The following is a 24,558-nucleotide window of genomic DNA, read 5'->3' on the forward strand; positions in this document are numbered from 1 at the left end:
TTTTGAAAGCAATTGATTTATATTTGTATCTTTAAATTTATTTGTTTATTTTGTACACTTACCTGATGCTGATAAAAAATTCCGTCCCCAACTTTAAGAGGATTAACTGTTTTATCAAGTTTCGTCCATGATAATTTGTCCTTTCCATGAAGCTCTAATGTTCCACCTTGGGCGACACAAATAAATTTCTGACCACAGTGACCGACATCAGGGATCTCGTTTCTAATTCCTTTTAAAGAATAAAAATCATTAAAATGAAAAAAGGTTCTTAACAATCCCCCCCCCCCCCCCCCCCCCAGTGTATTACTGTATTGAATACACTTTTGTTTGATTTTTGGTTTTGTATGTCATATTAAGATCGAAAGGTAGATTTATTCAAATCTTGTTGGTTTGTTCTGTGATAGCAAGTGATTACTTTCTAATGTTGGAAATGTGTAATGAAAGTAATATAATCAGAGTCATGTCCACTGAATCCATTTAATTGATTTAGGATAAAACATCCGTTTACTTTTAAAAAGTAATAAATTAATTAAAACTGGGAACAATATAAATGTACCTGATCAAAACATTAAAAATAACAAGGAATACTGCTCAAGAAATTTTACGGTCGCCATCATGAGCTAATTGGCCATTATGACAAAAGTGTCAGAAATCATATCTGATATGCTTCCTCAGTCATAATAACCTTCCATCATTACCGAACTGAACAAAGAAATAATACGGCGGGTGCAGGACATGCTTACCTTCCGGAGCACCTAATTTCACTCCCGGTTTTTTAGTGAAGTTCGTGTTGTTTCTTATTTCTTATTTTAATATAATTGTTGATGTAAATGTCCTTTGGTGGTGTGAGTCTTTACTCCTTGGTTTTGATTGTTATTGTCTTAGGAGTTTGGAAGTGTTTTAAATAAATGAAATATATGCATGCCAATTTGATACAACTCATTATTCTGCCGTATTCAATAAACGCCTGTGCAAACAAATTTTATTGGATTAATTTTAGAGCATGTCATATATCAAGTAACATATATTTAATGTTTAAGGAGTACACGTTTTCATACCTTTGAGAATAATTTCAGTCTTTGCATTGAATTTACAATCTTCGGATCCAATCTCCACTGTTCCTTGAATGAGGATGTACCGTGTCCTAATAACTGTATTTTTTCCAGAATCCCACACCAGTCGTCCATTTGTTTCTATAGTGATACTGTTTACATCAAGGTCAACATCTAGTTTGACATTCATTCCATCTTGTATGGTAACATCCGAATTTGTCGAAGGGACCTAAATCAAAATCAAAACAATTACATGTACCTTAATAAGAAAGTAGATACTGAAAAAGGGGTAATAAAAACCATTGATACATTTATACCAGAAAAAAGTAAAATAAGAAAAAAAACGAACTTCCAAGATCAAAATTTGAAAGTCCGTAATCAAACCGAAAATAAAATCAAAAGCTCAAAAACATCAAACGAATGGATAACAACTGTCATGTTCCAGACTTGGTACAAGCGCATTTTTTTAGTGTAGAAAATGCTGGATGAAGCCTGGTTTTATAGCTAGATAAACCTCTCACTTGTTGCAAGTCGAATACAATTCAATACACCTTATCGCTATTTAGTCCATTCCTGGAAAAACAGTCATTTATACAACTTCCTGTTTAGGTCACGCGGGCCGAAAATGGAGGTCATCAGCAGTGAGCTGAGGGAGAAAAAACTTTAGAAAGTGATGATCAAGAAACTTTGATAAAGTATGATCCACTTTTTTCGAAATTAAAATTGAAGTAAAAAAACATTTTGTTTTAAGTATTTACGGTAGTTTAAACAGGTCTCATTAAAAAGTATCATGCACGGTGAATAGTTTAAACAGGGACCCAGATAGCTTCAACTGGATGAAAAAGTTGTGTAATTTTAGAACTTATCCGGAATGGAATAAATAGCGATTAGGTGTATTGTATTGACAAAGATCGGTGTTTGTTATATAATAGTTCACAACTATTAGTTAAGTGCACTTTAAAAAAGGTTGTTGCCTGTTTGAAATACTTTCCCGTTTGAATGGTTTTACACTAGTAATTTGGGGCCCTTTATAGCTTGTTGTTCGGTGTGAGCCAAGGCGCTGTGTTGAAGGCCGTACTTTAACCTATAATGGTTTACTTTTTAAATTGTTATTTGGATGGAGAGTTGTCTCATTGGCACTCACACCACATCTTCCTATATCTATTGAACGTTTACAAGCCGAGCCGTATTGCTCCACCTTATTGGACAAGTGTGAACACTTCTAGGGTACATAATTATACCAAGAAGACAAGGACAAGAGTGTAAACTGGAAGGTACATATAGTTGTACTAGGAGGACAATTTTGCTTCTGACCCAGGACACATTTGTAAATGTGTACCAGTTGTATATATTTTAAGTAGAATAGTGATAGATAATTTGTTGGAGAACGCAAAGAGCAGTTGTACATATTTTCCTTCATTGATGTTAATTTAAGAATAAAGAGTATTTGTTATATATTGTTATATGTATTTGGCAATACTTTAGGAATTTTCCTTTTTCCCGTTGATCACATAACAATCTTTCAAAATGAAAATTAAAATGTCACTGTAAAAACTGTTAAATATGGAAAAATAAAGGGTGGCTGGTAGGTAAAACTTACATGCTCTTCATGATAAAAGATAAATGAACAGATTGATGCCCGATTTATATAATTCCGAGGCCGCCAGTCTGCCTTCGAAGCAAAGAATTAGCACATTCAATTTGGACGGTCAAATAACCACTTTTTGATATGGGACGAGCTCTGACGTCCTTCGACCCCAGCTTGTCTGGCAAAACAGCCGTTTGACGTCAGAGTAATCACGGACTAGTTGGAAGATGGGAAAGTATATTTACAAACAACAACCAACCTTTCAAACACTAACGATGAATATTTGTTTCAGCCGTAAAAGTTAAAAATACCCCAGTTAAAATTAAGTTTTAAAGAAAACTATTGGAAAATTATTGACAAAGATAATTTGATAACATTTGCAGTAACAAAAAGTGTCACTTGTTACAAGCTGAAATCATCCCTTCGTAAATTTTACGGACGCCAACACGAGTTGGTTGACCGTTATTGAATAACCGTTTCAGAAATGATATCGGTTATGTTCCTTACGTCGTTACTACAATCCCCTTCCCTTTCATGAAAGTGACCTACCGAATAAGACTATTTACTTGATTTATTATCACTTAAGCAACACGACGGGTGCCACATGTGGAACAAGATCTGCTTACCCTTCCGGAGCACCTGAGATCACCCCTAGTTTTTTGTGTACTATTGTTTGTCTGTTTGTCTTTCTTCATTTTTAGGAAATTTTGGACCCTCAATGCTCTTCAACTTTGAAATTGATTGCCTTTATAAATATTTTGATATGAGCGTCACTGATGAGTCTTATGTAGACGAAACGCGCGTCTGACTTACTAAATTATAATCCTGGTACCTTTCATAACTATTTACACCACTGGGTCGATGTCACTGCTGGTGGACGTTTCATCCCGAGGATATCACCAGCCCAGTAGTCAACATTTTGGTGTTGACATGAATATCAATAATATGGTCATTTTTACAAATTTCCTGTTTACAAAATTTTGAATTTTTCGAAATTTAAGGATTTTTAATCCCAGTCATAGATTATCTGAGCCGTATTGGCACAACTTTTTGGAAATTTTAAACCCTCAATGCTCTTCAACTTTGAAATTGTAAATATTTTGATAAGAGCGTCACTGATAAGTCTTATGTAGACAAAACGCGCGTCTGGCGTACTAAATTATAATCCTGGTACCTTTGATAACTATTAGCCATGGCGTTGTCAGTTTATTTTCGATTGGTGAGTTTGACTGTCCCTCTGGTATCTTTCGTCCATCTTTTGTTATATTCAAATCTTTATTGCCATAAAACTACATATTTATAGTATATGACACAACATAACAAAAAGAATATAAAAAATTACAACAAGATCATTAATATACACAATAAAAGTAAATATCTTTAGAGTCCGCTGTCCTCATTTCAATAGTTATATATCTGTATGTTGAATCCGTATTCTCCGGAACTGTATTGTCTTAACCATGATTGTTTTGATGATTACCTGTATCAGCCTCTTTTGGCGTTTGAATCAAAGTAAAAGGATCATAATTTGAAAAGTTTCCGTTTTATTTACAAAATATAGACTAGTTCTTAGTCCCTCAAACCTAAGTCAGGTATATCACACACTACATTTCATGATTTCTCATAAAAAATATGCTTTTGATTCGGTTGTTATTTTTAAACATAGCGTCCATGTATCAGTTAATACGGTAGATTTTACAGCAATTTTTATCATAAGGTATATCCGTTTCAACTTTTTGATGTAACTGTAAAAATAGATTTTATTCAAATTCATATGGTGTAACTTTGCGAATAGGTTTTTATTAACAGAGAGTTTGATATCCGCTCAATCCTTTAAAGCTTGTTATATTCGGTGTGAGCCAAGGTTCCGTGGTGAAGACTTTTGTTTGACCTGTAATGAATTACGTTTACAAATTGTGACTTAGATGGAGAGTTGTCTCGATGGCCATACTAAACTCCAAATTGAACACAGGAAACTAAATTTTAAAATACTACAAGACTAACAAAGGCCAGAGACTCTTGACTTGGACAGGCCTAAAATGGAGCGGGGTTAAACGTGTTTATGAGATTTTAGCCTTCCTCCTATATCTATGCCAATGTAGAAAAGTAAACGCATAACAATACGAACATGTTATTTATCATATGATCTTTCTTATTTTAGTGCAAAATTAGAAATTTTACACTTTTTCACGGTCCACTGAACATAGAAAATCATAGTGCGGATGTGGCATCCGTGTTCTAGGGACACATTATTGTTTGGCAATGTTTTCATTAAAAAGCTAAAGAGGTGTTGATTTATTTTCCATTTTTTCCATTCATATTTTCCGGTGGTTATAATGCTAAATTATGTTTTAATAAAAATGGCGCACTTTAGTTTTTTTTTTGATTTTGAATAAATAAAAACTTAGTTTCCCCGCAGATTTTCAATTGAAAATTTAGACTTCTCCTTAAAATTTAGGCAAATGTCATACGCCCATATAAATAATTATGACAATGGCGTCATCGGGAATGTTGTCAGTCGTACGTGGTTGTCATTTATAAAATGTTATTTTCAGTCTATTATGCTCCGTTTTAATTCACATCCGGATTTGATTCATAATTTTGTCCATGTAAACAAAAAATAAGATACTAATAGGTTTGTTTATGATTCTGCACCAGGAAAAAAATTGAGATTCTATCTTGTAATGTGGTGTATATGTCAGAAACGTGTCCTTCTCCCCAAACGTGTCGGATTCCCCCAAACATGTCTAGTTGAAAACTGCGCCAAAGCGTGTCATTTGTATAAACGCCCAAACGTGTCCATTTCTCAACTAACCCCCAAACGTGTCCAATCCCCAAAACGTGTCCATATCAAGCGTTATTTGGTTATTGCTATTTCATTAACGTATACTTATTTTACCATTTCATTAAAAATATACCTAAGGCTCGTTAGTACTTTTTCAAACCGGAAGAATTAAACTGGGTTAAAGTGAGGGCGTCATTTCTGCTATATCGTATGTAAATTGTAAGCAAACATGTTGCGTTAAACTGTACAATTAACGGGTCAAAGTATCCCTTTCTCTGCGCGTTAAAACTTTCATATTCTCTTTATTTATGCATGAAATACTGACAACTGGACAATTCGCAATCAACAGTCTAAAGTTAATTTATTCAGTAGAACTGAAAAAAACATTAAAACTTGTATGTTTTCTCTAATTTGCATGAAATACTTGCAACTGGACAATACGCAACCAGCAGTATAAAGTTTATCTTAACAATAGAACAGTTAAAACATTAAAACATGTATGTTCAAATGTAAAAAAAAAAAAAAACAGTTAGCCTATGTTCTCTCTTAATAGAACTGCAAAAACATTAAAACTTGTATGTTCTCTGTAAATATGCATGACATACTTGCAACTGGACAATACGCGATCATCAGTTTAAAGTTCATTTGTACAGTACAACTGTAAAAACATTAAAACTTGCAATACTAGTGTGCGCTCTAAATATGCATAAAGTACTTGCAACTGGACAATACGTAATCAACAGTCTAAAGTATATTTATACACAGCAAAATAAAGCTGCAATTAAAACCGGCGTTGATCACATAACAGCCATATTCACAAAAAAAAAAGAATCTATAAATCTTATGCTTAAAATATTTGGCACTGGACGTTATGTTTCTTATCTGGTGTGTCTTAAGTGATGGTGGAAACCTAGAATTTATTAAAAAACCGGATAACCAGTTTATGATTTGATGAGCTTTTCAAATACACACAAACTATAATTGACAACAGTGAAAGAAAATGCTGTTAAAAGCCCGCCATGCAATATTCGGATAAATATAAAAGGCATCGATCATCGGAGTTTATAAGTACAAAATAATTAACAAAGTTAACGATTAATTCAACTCCAGAATTGTGTGTAATGTTCGCTCTAAATGAATATGAAATACTTGCAACTGGACAATAAGCAACTGCAGTCAAAGTTAATTTATAATAACAGATTAATTTTGCAATTATTATAATCATTAAAAACCTACATCGAACTAACTTAATCTGATAAATGACAACTTCATCACGTGTGTCTCCCATCATATAATTGCCGTTAACGTTATCAGCGATTTTATTGAGAAGATATATGTATTACCGCTAAAAGACGTGTGACGTTTTGGCGTTAAATATTGGACACGTTTTGGCGAAAAACAATTATCGGACACGTTTGGGGGTTATGAAATCGGACACGTTTGGGGAATATTGTAAATTTCGGACACGTTTAGGGAGAAAAGACACGTTTGGGAGAATCGGACACGTTTGGGGGGAAGGACACGTTTGGGAGTGTTACATATATACATTGTATACATCCGGCAAATTTGAATGAGTTCTCCCTTCTCTAATTTAAGTCTGTTTTTCGACGCAATGAATCAAATTTTTTTCTCACAAAATTTAACACTATAAGTTGCGGGGGAAATCTGGATTCAGAATAAAAAAAAAAAGACATCTGCTTGATCATAATATTTGTTTTCATCAAACGGGGATTGGAATATTTGTTTCGGAAAAAAATATAACCCCTCCATCCCTTTTGAAGTTAGATAGTCGATACCTAATTTCTGTTAAGTATAATTTCGAGAATCCTGCTACATGTACATATAAGTCATATTTGGCAACAAACAAATTTAATGAATATCCACTTTACTGTTTTAACTACTTGTATATGTTCCAGACCGTATGAGTATTTAGACCGTACGCGTAGGGTCTGGACCGTATGCGTACTTTTTCAAAATACTCATACGGTCCGACTATTATTAAGAAGTTGGCAAAGTTAATTTGATGCATATAACAGATCAATATAACTTAACTCTCAAATTGATATAAAAAAGTTTAATTGTAATTGAAAAAAAACTTTCTATTTTAATGATTTAAAAAATTCACGCTAATTGAGTCTGTTAATCTCTTGTATTAAGAAAGTCGATCACTCAGTAAAATAATTGAATTATGATCACTAAAATTGAAAATATCGAGAGTAAATATAATGTTAAAGGACAATTGTTTTAGAATATTTAGCAACTTTACAAAAAAATGCAAATGTTAAGGAACATACACGACCTGCAAAAATGTAAATGTTAAAATTATTCGAACGTTATTTGTGGTAGCAATTGTAACATATGTTGAGATGACCAAAATTAGGATCAAGATATACAATTCAACAAATATTTAATTTCAATTGTTCATTTGTTTATTTTATCCATGTAATTGTAATAATATTAATTAGTAAAACTAAAAATAAAGATTTCGATTAAGATTCATTCGTTTAAATTTAACACATATGATCTAATAACATTAATAGTCAGCTCGTACTGAACCATACGCGTATACTCATACGGTCTGACCGTACGCGTATGGTCAGACCGTACGAGTATACGTATACGGTCCGGACCGTACGCGTACGGTCTAAATACTCGTATGGTCTGGAACATATATACACAAACGAGTCGGAAAATACTACAACAAGGATACTGTCGACTTTAATGTCCATAACAGTATGATTTAGGAAGTTCTATTTTAGGCACTGATCCTTTGTGCTATCATCGCAAATGGATTTTCATATTTCAAAAGGCATTCATATAAATATTATATTTATTGATTCAATTCAGTTAAATTGTGTCATGAACACGATTGATTGAATGTTAGTTTACTAATTTTTTTCTGAATATAAAGCATGCTGTGTAATATTTTCAAAAGCGTAAACCAAAACGTTGTGAATGGTTAAAAACGTGTTAAACAATCAAAATTCGACCAATAGCGTAACGCATAAACACCTGACACGATTCACATAAAATGCTAAAATGAATGTATAGAGTAGACATTTAGTCAAAACAAATTAATATGAATATAATTATCAACTTTATATCTCAGTTTAAATAGTTATCAAAGGTACCAGGATTATAATTTAGTACACCAGACGCGCGTTTCGCCTACATAAGACTCATCAGTGACGCTCATATTAGAATATTTATAAAGCCAAACAAGAACAAAGTTGAAAAGCATTGAGGATCCAAAATTCCAAAAAGTTGTGCCAAATACGGCTTAGGTAATCTATCAAACAGTGATGGAAACCCTGTGTCATAATATTACACAAATAGCAAACACACAAATTGAGATCAGTTCAATGCCCCATGTGTCAAAAATGTTTGAAAGAGCTTTCAAGTTTGTATGTAAATGATATTTTTCAATTTTTATCAACATGCAGCAAAAATTAACATTTTTTTTTAAATATATGAATGTTGGTTTAAATTGATTTATTATAACCAGTCTCTTCACCAACGTTGTTTAACTATTGACGAAGAGCTACTTTTCTATAGTTTTTGCTCATCGGTTTTGCTACATGAAATGATTTTTTTTTTATTAAAGACTCTTTAGTCTTAAAACGAATCCATAATCAAAAAGTTAAATACCTGAAGTCCCTGGTTTGTCCATGTTGTGCTGACAGACCATGGTTTCAAAGTGACATCATCATCTGGACAACTGGTCACCGTTGCTGTTGCAGCTGCTACAAAGACATAAACTAAAACCGCAAAATACGCAGAAACCCACATCCCTGAAGAACTACAAATACGTATTTAGATCAACAGGAAAATGTATGTTTTTATATACCCGTATCTGTAACAGACCATTGAACCATTAATTTGTTCAATGATTTAAATAAATTTATTGCGTTGTTTTTTCTTTCGTTCAGACGATTTATATGACTTACGTATTTTAAGAAAGTGGAATATAGTTTTAAATACTTACTTTATTAAAAAAGATTATTGATACTACATTATATCTTGGTTCATTTAACTGACGTCAAACGGTCAAATGTATTAGGAGAAAATTATATATATCATATTCTTTTAGAAAAAATAATGAAGAAAAACAGAAAAAAAGTCTTGAGAAAATAAATGAACAATTTTAAATGTTTGATCTCCTAATTGACTAGGATTATCAGTTTTCCTTTCGAAGTTAGTTGGTGATTCACCGGGCATTCCTCCACCTATAAAAACTGACCGCTGCGAAATAGACCAAAAGTGGCCATGAAACACTAACAATAAATGAGTCAGATCTTTGATCATTTAAGTTATTCACATCTTTATGGGATAGTGGACACTATTGAGATAGATGTAATTTCGAAACTGATAGTTATATATTGAGACTGTACATAAATCAAGTATCGTGATATTTTGGGGAGGTTAATTTGATTTTTTATAAGGAAAAGGGGCGCAGATCATGACTCTCTGTGAAATATCCACTGGGATTGTTTACACTTTTGACCACAATTATTTTCTGAATTATCTTCAGCAGAATATTAATTTTCATCCATTTTGGGTAAAGTTTTATTAAAGTTCCAACCAACTCACAATGTTTTTTTTTCCATCTAAACCCTTCTCCCTCCTCCCTAAAAGTTATACCGCGTGTATAGGTTTTTTTATATTGTTTTAGCTGGGTAGTTAATCTATAATTGTTACATGTCCCACAACCCTTTTTGTTTTTGTATGACGAAACAAACCACTGATGCAGTTCTTGATGGTGTAAAACCTTGTCAAATATATAATGCCTATAGCACACTAAACGCGAGATGCGTCTAAACTCTAGTTCGTTTAAATTGAGACCCAAATAAAGAAGCTGTACAATATAATATAAAGAGATACTGGTACCTGTGTACCTGTATCAAGTCAGTAATATGGCGGTTGTAATGGAATAGTATGTGTTTATGTATTTTGGGGTTGCTCTTCGGTGTTCTGTTGTTTCGTTGTTTTCCTTTTATACTTGATGTGTTTTCCTCGGTTTGAGTTTGTAACCCGGATTTGTTTTCTCTCAATCGATTTATTACTTTTAAACAGCGGATAACATTTAACTACTGTTGCCTTTATAGTTAAGCAAACACGAATCAATCAATCTGTTTATTAGGAATACCACAGATTGATTCGTGTTTGCTTAACGCCCAGTGGCAAATACTTTTTTAAGCCTATTCAGCACGAGAACAAATTAACACTTAACACAATCGGTAGATTCTGTAACTGACCATTCAAAGAATTTAGAATTTAACTATCAAGTTGGAAGTAAAAAGTACTGTTTTTTTTCATTAATTAAATAAAAATTAAAGTACATGTTGTTGACCCGGATTATGTGTTTCATAACTTTGACTTGAACGAGTAAACATCTAAGTGGAAATATATCGAATATTAGTCATTGAAAATTGTTAAATTGAATTCAATGAATCGTAAAAACAGTTAAATGCTCGAGTACTTTATTTTGTACTGGTAACTGCAATTAAATGTTTTGCCTTTCAATAATTTCTAAAATATTTAATTGATTGAGGTAAACATGTTTTTATGCTAAGCAATTTAAAACCTTTATTATTTTTATCTACGTATTTTATAATCAAACTTAAACGCTAAATGTTTTGATATAGAAAGGCAAATTGTGTCTGATTCACACCACTTCTAGAACAGGTAGTTTCACAATAACTTTAAAGCCCGGTTTTGAATGCTGATAATATCGATGTTAAGAGGAGGATTCCGTGGAGCACTAGGCAATATAAATTTAGATGTAAGGATACTTGACTGTGTAGTTTAGGGTATCCAATACAGCGAAGGAAGATCCAGTACTTCATGTTTGGTTGAAATTTCAATCGAACAGAGAACAAGCCTATGATTATCAAAAACTTCTCCTTATGGTAGTGTCGTAGTGGTACAATGTTGAGTTTTCAAGTGAATACCTAAATTGTTTAACAAACAGTTTATGTACTGCAAACTACACACAACACCGGTGTTGTTTTGGGCTTAATTTGCGTGAACAACAACATATTTGTCATTGTATATAAGATAGGTGATTTTGGTTTTTAAAGATTGATGTAACATGGGCATTCATAGTAATTGTACCAATGGATACTCATGTTATCCTGTTATGCTACCCCCACCTAGATTAAACGGTCATCTTTGTTTTTGTTTCTATTCATTTTTGTATCATCAACCAAATACCGAGTACAAATAATATTTATATATTGAGATAATTGATGGTTATTCTTTATAATATATATAAACTGCAACTCTTATAAGACAATAACAATCAAAACCAAGCAATAACCATCTATTGTTTTTGTGATATGGCGGGACATGTGATTATACCTCATTTTTTTAACACTTAATATCACTAAAATAAAATTTTGAATCAAAACCAAAAAGTAAACAGATCTTAAGGTTAATATAACAAAGAATTGTGTAAAGATTTTTAAAAGCATTTATCATAAATATTTTTAGAGATACGGTGCAACACATAAAAAAACACCTCTGTTTTAGTTACAAAGTGCCGTAACTCAAAAAGTTTTAATCTTATTTTCACCAAAAAGTATACAGATTATTTGACTGTCATACGAAACAACTATATTAAGTTTCATGAAATTTGGAAAAGTCGTTTAAAATTTTGACGGGCGTAAAAAAACTAAGGGAAATTTACATCAACAGTTATAAATAATAAATAGGAAACAACACGAACTCCACTAAAAACCGGGAGTGAAATCAAGTGCTTCGAAAGGATAAGCATTTCCTGCATCGTATAAGGCACCCGTCGTGTTATTTCTTTGTAATAACTGTTATCAAATGAAATATTTAGGGTAAAACCATCAGTTTTTACACTTTTAATGCCTGTTCAACACGAGAACAAATTAACACTTTACACAGAAGGTAGATTCTGTAAGCGGACGACGTAAAATCTCCGCGAACATGTTTAATTGAAGTCTGGAGCTGGCATGTCAGTTAACTGCTAGTAGTCTTATTATTGTCATTTTGTTTATTTTCTTTGGTTACATCTTCTGACATCAGACTCGGGCTTCTCTTGAACTGAATTTTTAATGTGCGTATTGTTATGCGTTTACTTTCTACATTGGCTAGAGGTATAGGGGAGGGTTAAGATCTCATAATCACGTTTAACCCCGCCACATTGTTGCGCCTGTCCCAAGTCAAGAGCCTCTGGCCTTTGTTATTCCTGTATTATTTTTATTTAAGTTTCTTGTGTACAATTTGGAAATTAGTATGGCGTTCATTATCACGGAACTAGTATATTATATTTGTTTAGGGGCCAGCTGTAGGACGCCTCCGGGTTCGGGAATTTCTCGCTATATTGAAGACCTGTTGGTGACCTTGTGCTGTTGTTTTTTCTATGGTCGGGTTGATGTCTCTGTGACACATTCCCAATTTCCATTCTCAAATTTATTGTTTTATAAAAAATAAAACTCATGGAAATGCATTTTTAACGTTATAAACAAGGTGATATACGAGCAATGACTGTTTATCACATATGAGTATAAGTTCAATGCAATTTGACTGCGCAAATAGTACAGCTGCAGTATATATACCGAAAGCTTCATTTTTGTGAAGCCCAGGTGTTCGTGTGGTCTAGCAGGACGGCTGCAGTGCAGGCGATTTGGTGTCACGATATCTCAGTAGCATGGGTTCGAATCCCGGCGAGGGAAGAACAAAAAATTTGCGAAAGCAAAATAACAGATCTAACATTGTTGGGTTGATGTTTAGACAAGTTGTATACATAATGTATACAGCCATGTATCACCATCATTGCTGGTGATCCGATGGATAAATCTGTTGTAGAGTTGTCACTGACTCAGACGTACTTATAAATCTTATTATTTTCTGTGACTGTATCTTGCATAAATTTGTAGGATCCTTTACTATAGATAATTGAGCTGATCTGTAACAATAACATCGTCATGCCTTATATATCATGTGCTGTAGTACGCCGCTAGATTAAAACTGACGAGGAAAGGTTACACACGGCCACTGAAAGCTTCATTTTTATGAAGCCTAGGTGGTCGTGTGGTCTAGCGGGACGGTTACAGTGCAGGCGATTTGGTGTCACGGTATCTCAGTAGCATGGGTTCGAATCCCGGCGAGGGAAAAACAAAAAAATTGCGAAAGCAAATTTACAGATCTAACATTGTTGTGTTGATGTATAGATGAGTTATATATATATATATATATGTATACGTTGATGTACTAAGTTCAAGAATAAGTATATGTGATTGAATACTGAGTGAAAGGCATTAAGCAAATTTACAGATCTAACATTGTTGTGTTGATGTATAGATGAGTTATATATATATATATATATGTATACGTTGATGTACTAAGTTCAAGAATAAGTATATGTGATTGAATACTGAGTGAAAGGCATTATCATAGTTAAAACTTTAATTTAAAAATAATTACTAATGCCATATTTTTACTGGGCTGACTTCTGGTATCTATACATATAAGGATCACCTGCTGTGTAAACTAGCTGATGTAACACTATGATACATGGACGACGTCATGAACATGTTTGATTTAAACTAGTTTTTGCAATTCATGATCTTTAAGTTACCAGTAGCACGATAATCATTTACAGATAAATTATAGCTGACAGGCACCAGTATTTTTTTGAGAGTAGCGTATCTGTTTAAATGTCCCTGTAATTTCAAAAGTAAACACAGTATCAACCAAAATGTAAAGTTTAATTGGAAATGAAAATGAGCGACAAAATAAAATCTTACTATAAAAGATAAATTTTGACGTGACTGGAATTGATATAATAATATATGCTTTTGCAAATAATATGACAAAGAGATAACAAACGACATAATCATTGCGCATAAAACCCGGCGATAATGGAAATACAAGTAAAGAATAGACTACTATTAAATCAGCTATTCTGCTATCATTATCCAGAACTAATACAGTCAAAATTGTTCAAATAATCGTTGAGAACAATATGTAAATATAAGTTTTAATTTCATTAAAAAAATAATATTCTTGAACAAATTCACTGGTATTTCAAATATCCATATACAATATATAACGCTTAATCTAGAAATTAAATAAGATGCCCTATTCTTTACATGTGTTCACTTATTTCTTAAAAGAAAAAATGAAAAATTGTCCTCCTCAGATATTCATACTACAACACAGAAGTGTATTTCCAGAACTTCCTATTTGTTTGGCAAAATAGTTTTGAATAATGTTCGATGTTATAAACACATATCACAGGCTTCTTCCTCTTTAATCGAACCGGAACAAAATTTTCCACCATATTGTGGTACTGGCTTTTCGCATGTTCGTAGCCTTTGACTGTACCCTTGACAACCGGAAGTTACAAGACATGTGCTCCATGAAGTCCAATCTGCAAATCCACCATCAATGGCTGCAATATATTTGAAAGAATTCTTTTGAAATTATGAAAGGATACTCATGCAAAGTATAACAGTAGAGCCAGTGAGATGTAAAATATAATTATACTTGTATTCAAAACAAGAGAAAGGAAAGTATTTGATAAATATAACATTTGAAATCTTGTAGCGTTAGCGGAAATATTGCTCTGCAAAAATACTAAGGTTATGAAAAAGAAGATTTAATGAAACGTCTCCCCACAAGAGACCAAATGACACAGGCATTAACAACTATATGTCACCGTACGGCCTTGACCGTTTGTTCTAACATGAGTTTCCGTATTGGTCGTCTTCTAGAATCCTAACTATGTGACTAATCATTTAAATCAGTACATGAAATAATAGTTGTAATAATCATGACGCAATGTTTACTTACGACATGGTTTATCATTACAAGTAAGAGTCAAAACAGAACGCCCAGCACAGTCAGCACCACCGTTCGTCGGGGACGGGTTATTGCAGTACCTGTACCTCGATTTGGTGCCTCCTATAAAATAAAAAAATATCATTCGAACAGAGCTCTCTATGGGTTTTTTTTCCACATAACAATATCAGATTATTTTATACTGATATTTTGGAATTATTTCTAGAGAGCCATTGCGTTGGGTTTTTTTAAATGAGAGAATCGCTGAATCGAGTCAACAAAACAATGTTTAGAATATAACATTATTGATTAATATAATTATATTGCAAATACAGTGTAACCTGACTAGTCCAATACCTCAGTATTACCACATTCTACTTTAAAATTTGCATAGTCCCAAATTATGCCTATCATTGCAGAAAAAACATGAGTATTCCGACACCCTGCTATATCCAACATTTTTTGTGGCCCTCTAGTGTGTTTGATAATATAGGTTGTATACTTCATTTAAGAACGTAAAACAATAAATGTGTCCAAAGATTGCTGCATTAATATTAGATGCATGTAACTAACCTCCACATGTGACAGAACACTCCATATAATCCGACCAATCAGAGAACCCGCCATCTGTTATTTGTCGTGACGAAAATGGAAGTTGTGAGCCAGCTCCCCAGTCCTGTAAATTGTAATCGTGTTAATATTTTTATTTCATTATAAGTATTTCGTTGAAACTGGGAAGACCACCTCAACCAGAGCACTAAAGTTTAAACCTAATTAATGGTTGGTTTTCAATTGTTCAAGTCTTCTTTCTATTGTACTGTATAATGTTTTCGTATTTGTTTACTCTTTCAAGTCTGTTTTTAAACAACAAATGTTTTCAACATACTTTATCAATATCATTGTACAGCACTAGTCGTAATCTGAATCTAGACAGTTTTCATGAGTGGGACGGGTGTTGTTACCCCTTCCGGTAAGACAAAATCATTATTTGGATTTGAGTCTTTTTTCTAATAGCATGAAAAGTTTGTCACTGACTAATGAGTTCGAATGTCCCTTTGGAATTTTCCGCATCCCTTTTTGCATATCACAAAATTAAGAATAAGTCAATTAAATGTTTGTATTCTCTGTTCATTCTTACCACAGGAGGAGCATTTGAAGTGGCGGTCATTTCCCTTTCATCAGTTTTCATTTTACCCTGGAAACAAGAACAATCATGTATATTGGACATGTTAAAATCATTGCAATCAATCGTTCTAAACACTGACTATTACTTTTCCACCTTGCAAAACTTTTGTTTCAATGCATTTAAAACTAACTGTTTGTCTTAATTCATAATAATTTAATTAACTTGTGTACGCATTGATTTATTACTGTTTTTGTTTACCTTTGTTTATTTCTTAGCGTTTATTTGTCCCATTTCAAGTTGGTTCTTTTCTTGGAATAGCAAATACATTTTTAAATCCCTTCCATTAATATAAATCGAAATAATTTTCTGAATATTTCCGAATAGAATCAAATATTAATAATAATTGTTCATAAGGAATCTATATATATTATTTAAAAAGTAATAGTTTTAAGAAATTGTACTTACACTGCTTGGTTTTCTGTAAGTACCAGGGTAAACGTAAGTTCTGTGTCGACAATTACCGTCTGCTCTATCTCCTGATAGTATGGTCACCTGCAGAACCGGACATTCTCCTTCACAATCAGTTGTACAACTACGACTTCGTGTTCTATAACTGACGAATTTTACAAATAGCATCCTAAAATTTAAGTTTATAAGATAAGGAGATGTTGTATGATTACCAACAAGACTGCAATCTATCAGAGTTCAAATGCTGTTTCTTTTGTTTAGTACACAAATTGTGAATAATGTGAATTTATAAATATATAGTTTTGCTTGCTTGAAATAAATCCAGAGTCAACAAGTGAAACTGCGAGCTACTGCTCACTGATGATACCCCCGCCGCAAGTGGATAATATTAATAGTGTAAAAATATGCAAGTGTTCCGTAAACAGGAAGTTGTCGAGTGATGAATCTGAAAACACATCACACGGTATAGCTGACTTATATAAATACTGAAACCAAATTTCAGAAATCCTTGTATTGTAGTTCCTGAGAAAAATGTGACGAACATTTTCAACTTGGCTATCATGTGTAAAATCATACAAGTGTTCGGTAAGCAGGAAGTTGTCGAGTGATGAATCTGAAAACGCATCACACGGTATAGCTGACTTATATAAATACTGAAACCAAATTTCAGAAATCCTTGTATTGTAGTTCCTGAGAAAAATGTGACGAAAATTTTCAACTTGGCTATCATGTGTAAAATCATACAAGTGTTCGGTAAACAGGAAGTTGTCGAGTGATGAATCTGAAAACGCATCACACGGTATAGCTGACTTATATAAATTCTGAAACCAAATTTCAGACATCCTTGTATTGTAGTTCCTGAGAAAAATGTGACGAAAATTTTCAACTTGGCTATCATGTGTAAAATCATACAAGTGTTCGGTAAACAGGAAGTTGACCAGTGATGAATCTGAAAACGCATCACACGGTATGGCTGACATATATAAATGTTGATACCAAATTACAGAAAGGTTGGATGTGTAGTTCCTGAGAAAAATGTGACGAAAGTTTCATGGGACGGACAGACTGACTGACGGACGGACTGACAGACAGAGGTAAAACAGTATACCCCCCTTTTTTAAAGCGGGGGTATAATTATGCTTCAGTGATTTTCAGGAACTAATGATCCTGATATTCTGTACATGTGGTTGCCGTCTTTTGATGTGGTCCGTAAGTGTTTCTATTTTTTCGTTTTTTATATAGATAAGAACGTTGTCTCCCCCGTTTTACACTAGTCATTTTGGGGCCCTTTAAAGTTAACTGTGTGAGCCATGGTTCCGTGTTGAAGACAATGCTTTGACTCATAATGGTTTACTTTTACAAATTGTGACCTGGATAGTGGGTTGTCTCATTGTCAATCATGCCACATATTCTTATATCTATAAATTTTACGTGAATCAGTTGAAGGAAGTATAAATTCATGAATAATCCATGACTAAATCAAAACCTAGAGCAGGCGCAGATCCAATCATAATAAACGAGGGGTTATTCCAACCTCTGAAACACCATGAAACGACCACATAATTACAAAAAAATCAAAAAATTTCCACCCCTCCGGCCTGACTACTCTACGCCTGGATCTGCAAACAGGGAATCTTAAAATATAACTCTTTTCGGTATTGAACTTACCCGATTGACTTATCCCAGAAGTATCTATCTCCAAGTGTGTCGTTGTCTAATTCCTTAAGTGATAACACCTGTGTCCATAATTTTGTTTCTGGTCTCCACAATGGCGACCATGTGTACAGATTGAATGTTGCATCAATTGGCAAACAAATACCCAACCGAACGTGGTTATGTCTATCAAGGAATACAAACTTTTATTATAAATAACAAAAAAAAATATTACTTTGTAAAAAGAAATTGAGAAAGGAAATGAGGAATGTGTCAAAGAGACAACAACCCGACCAAATAGTAGAAGACAGCCGAATGCCAGCAACGTCTCTAGTACATATGAGTGAATATCAAATTCAGCGTAACCCTAATCATAAAGTAAATTTACCTCTATCGACAAATTGAGCAACATGATTCAAAAACTATAATTTGAAAGAGTTAATGAATTAATCACTGATTATTTTGTCTCGTGAGTATTGAAGGTTAACCATAAATTGAAAGACTTTTCTCGCATTTTTGTCAATTCTTCGAAAATTGCAAACCTAAGTGCACTCGCTTCAATTTCTAAATTTACATTAATTACTTGACAAACGTCATTCCTACATACTTTTCGATACCGTAGCCTCTGATAATGAAGAATCTTGGTATCTGTTTAGTCCAGTGAAGTGTGTAGCTATGGCTACCACCAAGAATTGTCAGGAAATCTGCTGTGTAATCATCGGATAAAGTTACAGGAAAGTCTGGTTCATCGTCTCGAAGCATAATAGCCTCGGTTTGACCTCGGTCAGGAGAGTTGCGGTCTATATCCACATCTAACTATTTCAAACACAAATTACCAAACTATATGTATATGAGATGTTAGACATACATGTACATCAATGAGACTATTGTGTAACAAAACGACAAAAAATAACAGAATGGTCACGACATTGACGAAGTGTTGACATCAATTATGTGGACATCTTTATAAATTTCATGTTAACAATTTTTTTTTCGAAAAACTAAGGATTTTCTTATCCCAGGCATAGATTACCTTAGCTGTATTTGGCACATTGTTTTGGAATTTTGGAACCTCAATAATCTTTAACTTTGTACTTGTTTGGCTTATATAACTATTTTGATATGAGCGTCAATGATGAGTCCTATGTAGACGAAACGCGCGTCTGGCATAATAAATTCATGGAACCTTTGATAACTATATACAACAACGCTGTATAGTTGCCATAAAATAGCATTAACTCATTTCGTTTTTCACTTACGCTGTAAGTTACAGATCATCATAAAATTCCTTTTACAGAAAAATTACTTGAGTGTGTGGGTAAAGGTAACGCATATCTTTGGTTTGCTTGCTTGTTAGTTGATCCGTGTAATTATTATAAAGTAATATATACTACCTTTCTTTCGGACGTCTAGTGCTAAAAACAGATATATTGGTTGGACTAGTCTACTCTGAAAGGAGGATAGAATACCTAACCTAATAATGAATTCACGGTTCAGCTAGCCTAGCAAGCAAGCTAACACAAAACGCATTACATTTACCTTCACAATCAAGTCAGTTATATGTTCTAGAGTATCATTGTTTATGATTTAAAATTTTTTGTTTAGTAAATTTAAAAAATGATAGGCAATTAAAGTCACTTGTAGTGAATTTAATTTGATGTTATTTTTTTACAAGTTCAATCCATGTAGATATCACGCATTTTTTATTATTAAACATAATATTGAAAAATGTGTCACCTTTCCATATATATGTGGACAAACTGCCATATTCCAGTTACTTCTGTATGTACAGTCGGAAGTCGTATAGAATCGTCCAGGTTTTACAATCTGTTTGCTAGATGTGTATGACGTTACTGATCCATCCTCATCCCGAAACGTAGCTCCCTTGTCCCCGTCCAGATTACCAAATCCATGGATTGTTGTATTTCCGTCATACACACGGTTTCCATCTAATGGCTACCAGAAGAAACAGACGAATTATCAGGAGATAGATGGTAAGGAGTACTTACTAACTACTGTTATTGTTTCAATGGTCATCGCATAAAACAAGATGTATGCAGGTGCACATATAAATGGAAGTTAAAATCTAAGTTTCCAGTAGGTTAAACAGATTTAAAATTAAAAGAAGAATGTGTCTGAGGACACGAACTTGTCCTCTCAAGCATTGCAATTTTCCAAGTCAAAAAGGTGCATAAATGACTAACAACCCAAATTTTTACGAGCTCAGCATGTTCTTGTTCATTGTTATAAATTGTGTATGAGTTTCATAAAACTTGTATGAGACAAACTTATTAATGTCGCCTACCAACTAGACTATTTGCCGGATTTGTTATAACATGAGCAACACGACGGATGCCACAGCTGGAGCAGGATCTGCTTAGCAATGTTTTAAGATATTTTTTGCAATGCATGTAACTTTTTACGAGTTCATATTTCACAAAAGACTCCCGTGATATTGTATGCCTATAGTTGTTATGACTTTAGTAAATAAAATTTGAAACATGTATTGCATGTATACAGGGTATTTAAGTTGGGCTGTAACTAGCCTCTTTTAAAAAAAAAGTATTGTGTCTACGAACTTTCTTACTCTTTATTTAAATGTCACTTACATCATCAAATCCAAACAGAATATCTGTCATAGAGCTACCAGCTGAACTAGAAAATTGATTTCTCCGACGAAATCCAATGGCTGCAGAAGTGTAGTTCTCCGTTGATTTAAAATCATTAAACCATATCTTATCAGCATACACAGGTCCGTCGTAAAAAATTAAACCAATGATTGGGAATTGGCTGTAAGGACACAAACATTAAGTTATTTATTAGCAACAGAGACATCACGTCATAAAACATTAAACCAATACTAGCGTCCCAAGCATTTTTTCTGAATTTAACGTCATCATGAGCGCTCATTTTTTTAAATTTTGAAAGCAAATGATCTCCATGACGTATATGAACTGAATCAATTGAAGAGCTATATAATTAAATTGACATAACAATAATAGCTAAATTCATCTTATGTCATTTTTACTTGAGGTAGTGAAAATCGTAGTTCATTCAAGTACATTTTTTACGTATCACACGTTTGTTATTTGTTTAGAATGTTTATATTCTCTCTGGTTGGTATAATGCATTTAACTGATCTATCGCATACATAAATGATCTTTTATGTGTTGTCTCCTTACTATAAAACGTCATCACATTAAAATGCAAACAAGTTTGCCAAATCCAAAAATGTCACATTTTAACCTTTCAAACATACTGATTCCTATTTTGGGTAGGTGGCAGGATAGTTCAGGAGAATGTAGAAAAAGTTGCGAGATAACATATTTTACATGCTTTTTACTATGATTTCCTCTGAACTTCATTCGCTGCTTAGGGCACTTAAAAAACATAACTGTTGTATGTATCTGTAGTTTCCTATAACTACCTTTTCCAAAACCATATACCCTCCGAAAACATTTAACCGTTTGAATTCTGTTTTGACGCCATAGAATGCTTAATATTCGACTTACTCATCCCGTGGTACAACCAGAGATCGAGGGTAGGACAACGGTCGACTTACTCATCCCATGGTACAACCAGAGACCGAGGGTAAACCAATGGTCGACTTACTCATCCCATGGTACAACCAGAGACCGAGGGTAAGCCAATTGTCGACTTACTTATCCCATGGTACAGCTAGAGACCGAGGGTAAGCCAATGGTCGACTTAATGTATTGTTCCAGGTTTTGGTTGGTTCTCCAATGTTATCCGTTTCGCCAACAATAACGCTGTATTCTATAAATTGCTCTTGTTTCGATGATCTGTAAATAGAATTGCAGAAAACTTCGCTTATTTTTACGCGCTTAAAAACATAATCACAAAATGTATAACTATTTGTTGTTGATGAAGCTGACATGGCATACCACTGTTCTTGTAGACAAACAAATTAAAAAATGTTTATAAACACTATATCAAGTTTGCAAAACGAAATAATAGAAGAATAGGTACACACTTTTATAACGATATTACGAATAGTTAGACTTCAATTAACCCGTACATTAACTTCATGTACAGACAACTTAAATAGAAATGAAGAACAATAACAGAGGGAACAAAATTGACGTCATACCATCAAAAAAGTTATGAAAAACTTCATAGTTCACAAATAAAAATAAAATCAATTAATGCAATTCTCCCGCGTGCCATTGACATTCATGCTTATAAATTACGGATGTCTCGAGTAAGAGAATATGGGATCATTCGTGTATTCTTTAATATTTTAAGTCATGTGTATCCATTCTATATCTGTTTTGCCGATCGTTTTACATTTTTTATATTTTTTTACTCTTCTCTTCTCTTTATTTTTATCTAGTTTCTTTATAATTTGGTCCATTTTTTGCAGTTTTGTTTCATTATTCTATGTTTTGAAAACCCAGCCCCTAATGTAAATCTTCTACGTGTAACAGGTAGAGTGTTCCCTGATTACACAACTGTTAAAGCAATTCTAAACTTGAAATAAAAAAGGCCAAAAGGCATATGTCATTGAACACTGCCTTCATCATTCAATATATAAAAATAGTCATAAATAAATTTAGAAGACAACGCAGAATACCAAACAAAACTGATCATATAAGAGATCGCATGTAGGAATCTGATGTTCAGTAGTTGTCGTTTGTTGATGTGGTTCATAAGTGTCTATAATTTGTAAATACATTTTGGGGAGTGACTTTAACAACACAAATAAACAAAAGTCTAAACCAACTATACCTTGCAAATATCAGTCCGCGACCACTATCTGCTGAGCTGAAAAAATAAAACAACATGAATAAACTGATAAACATAATGCATGTAATTTATTAAACCAATTTATGGGTAACAAATTTAGGTACAAGAGGCAAACTTGTATCTTTCTGTATAATCTGGTCGTCAAACACATGACATGAGTCATCCATCACATCTTCTGAAAGGGCTTTGAACAAATAAAAACGTCGAAATACAAAGAGGAAATCAAAATCCAATTTAATTGCGCCTTAGAAACCAAGCAAGTGGTGTTAATAAATTAAAAAAAACAAACACAAAATAAACGGGTGCAGCTTATAAGTTTCATATACTCCAAAACATGAACACCGTAAGCTTGTAAGAATTATTATCAGTATTACAAGGCATTACAATTACTCTAAGCGCTTTACATGTTAAAAAAAAATAAACAAGTTCGTATCTAGATATAGGAAGATGTGGTGTGAGTGCCAATGAGACAACTCTCCATCCAAATAACAATTTAAAGAAAAGTAAACCAAGAAAACCTGTCTTCTTTCAACTATCAGATTGACTTTTCATTAGTCCTGAACAATGATACTGATAGCTTATATTTCAAACACTTGCATTTTTTATTTGACAAGCCCATTTCAGTTATAGTATTATTTTAGCAAAGAAAGCGTTAGATGTGCATGACAGTTTGACCAATCGAGGTTCATGGGGTTTCTTCCCGAGCATACATTTTGTTTCTATCTAAAAAGAATTTCTTATGCATTGTAGAAGGAAATGATTTTTCTATTATCGTTTTCAATTGAAACAAACCGTTGCCCCTCTACGTCTGAAAAGTTTTCTTACGAACTAAAAATTAATTATAACAGCCTTAAAAAGATATGAAATGTTCGTGTCTTACAAAATAAACTCACGAGTAATGTTTCAAAACTATAAATCCTCCCCTGATCCAACTGTTCTGTATTCTATTTTTCCAACCTAAATTGTATGTATGAATATATATATGTATTGATTAAATGAATTAACACGCGTAGTGTAAATTCGTCGGCGACGAATAATCGACCTACTCTCTATTTTCAACATATACATTTTTTAAATACCAACACTCTACTTTCAACATTTACTTTGAAAAATCACTCTGCAGTTGATTGAATTCCATTCGAATTGATAAATTATTCGCAATACACTTTTGACTTTTTGTACAATTGAAATGAGAGAGATGTCAATCAGGATCACACTACCCTTTATTAATAATTTTAATAAATTTGCATAGTTCCCAAAGTATCGATTTTCTTGAAGCAAGTGTAGAAATAGTTAAGTTTGAATT

At 33.2% G+C, this 24,558-nt stretch overlaps 1 protein-coding gene across 1 annotated transcript in view; it reads right to left on the reverse strand.

The window, feature by feature from the left end:
* Window positions 1–24,558, reverse strand: part of LOC134718239 (uncharacterized) — a 65,359-nt gene that overhangs the window by 26,999 nt on the left and 13,802 nt on the right. Inside the window, exons 14-28 of the mRNA XM_063580733.1 lie at window positions 24,146–24,209; window positions 23,235–23,270; window positions 22,148–22,288; window positions 21,095–21,275; window positions 20,223–20,441; window positions 19,093–19,301; window positions 18,501–18,671; window positions 16,830–17,001; window positions 16,377–16,433; window positions 15,812–15,914; window positions 15,251–15,361; window positions 14,783–14,849; window positions 9,074–9,224; window positions 1,059–1,281; window positions 63–229 (exon numbers count right to left, since the gene is read on the reverse strand). Of these exons, the coding sequence (XP_063436803.1) occupies window positions 63–229; window positions 1,059–1,281; window positions 9,074–9,224; window positions 14,783–14,849; window positions 15,251–15,361; window positions 15,812–15,914; window positions 16,377–16,433; window positions 16,830–17,001; window positions 18,501–18,671; window positions 19,093–19,301; window positions 20,223–20,441; window positions 21,095–21,275; window positions 22,148–22,288; window positions 23,235–23,270; window positions 24,146–24,209 (2,072 nt within the window). The remainder of the gene's footprint in view (window positions 1–62; window positions 230–1,058; window positions 1,282–9,073; window positions 9,225–14,782; window positions 14,850–15,250; window positions 15,362–15,811; window positions 15,915–16,376; window positions 16,434–16,829; window positions 17,002–18,500; window positions 18,672–19,092; window positions 19,302–20,222; window positions 20,442–21,094; window positions 21,276–22,147; window positions 22,289–23,234; window positions 23,271–24,145; window positions 24,210–24,558) is intronic.

This window comes from Mytilus trossulus, chromosome 5 (assembly GCF_036588685.1).
Source record: "Mytilus trossulus isolate FHL-02 chromosome 5, PNRI_Mtr1.1.1.hap1, whole genome shotgun sequence".
NCBI lineage: Eukaryota > Metazoa > Mollusca > Bivalvia > Mytilida > Mytilidae > Mytilus > Mytilus trossulus.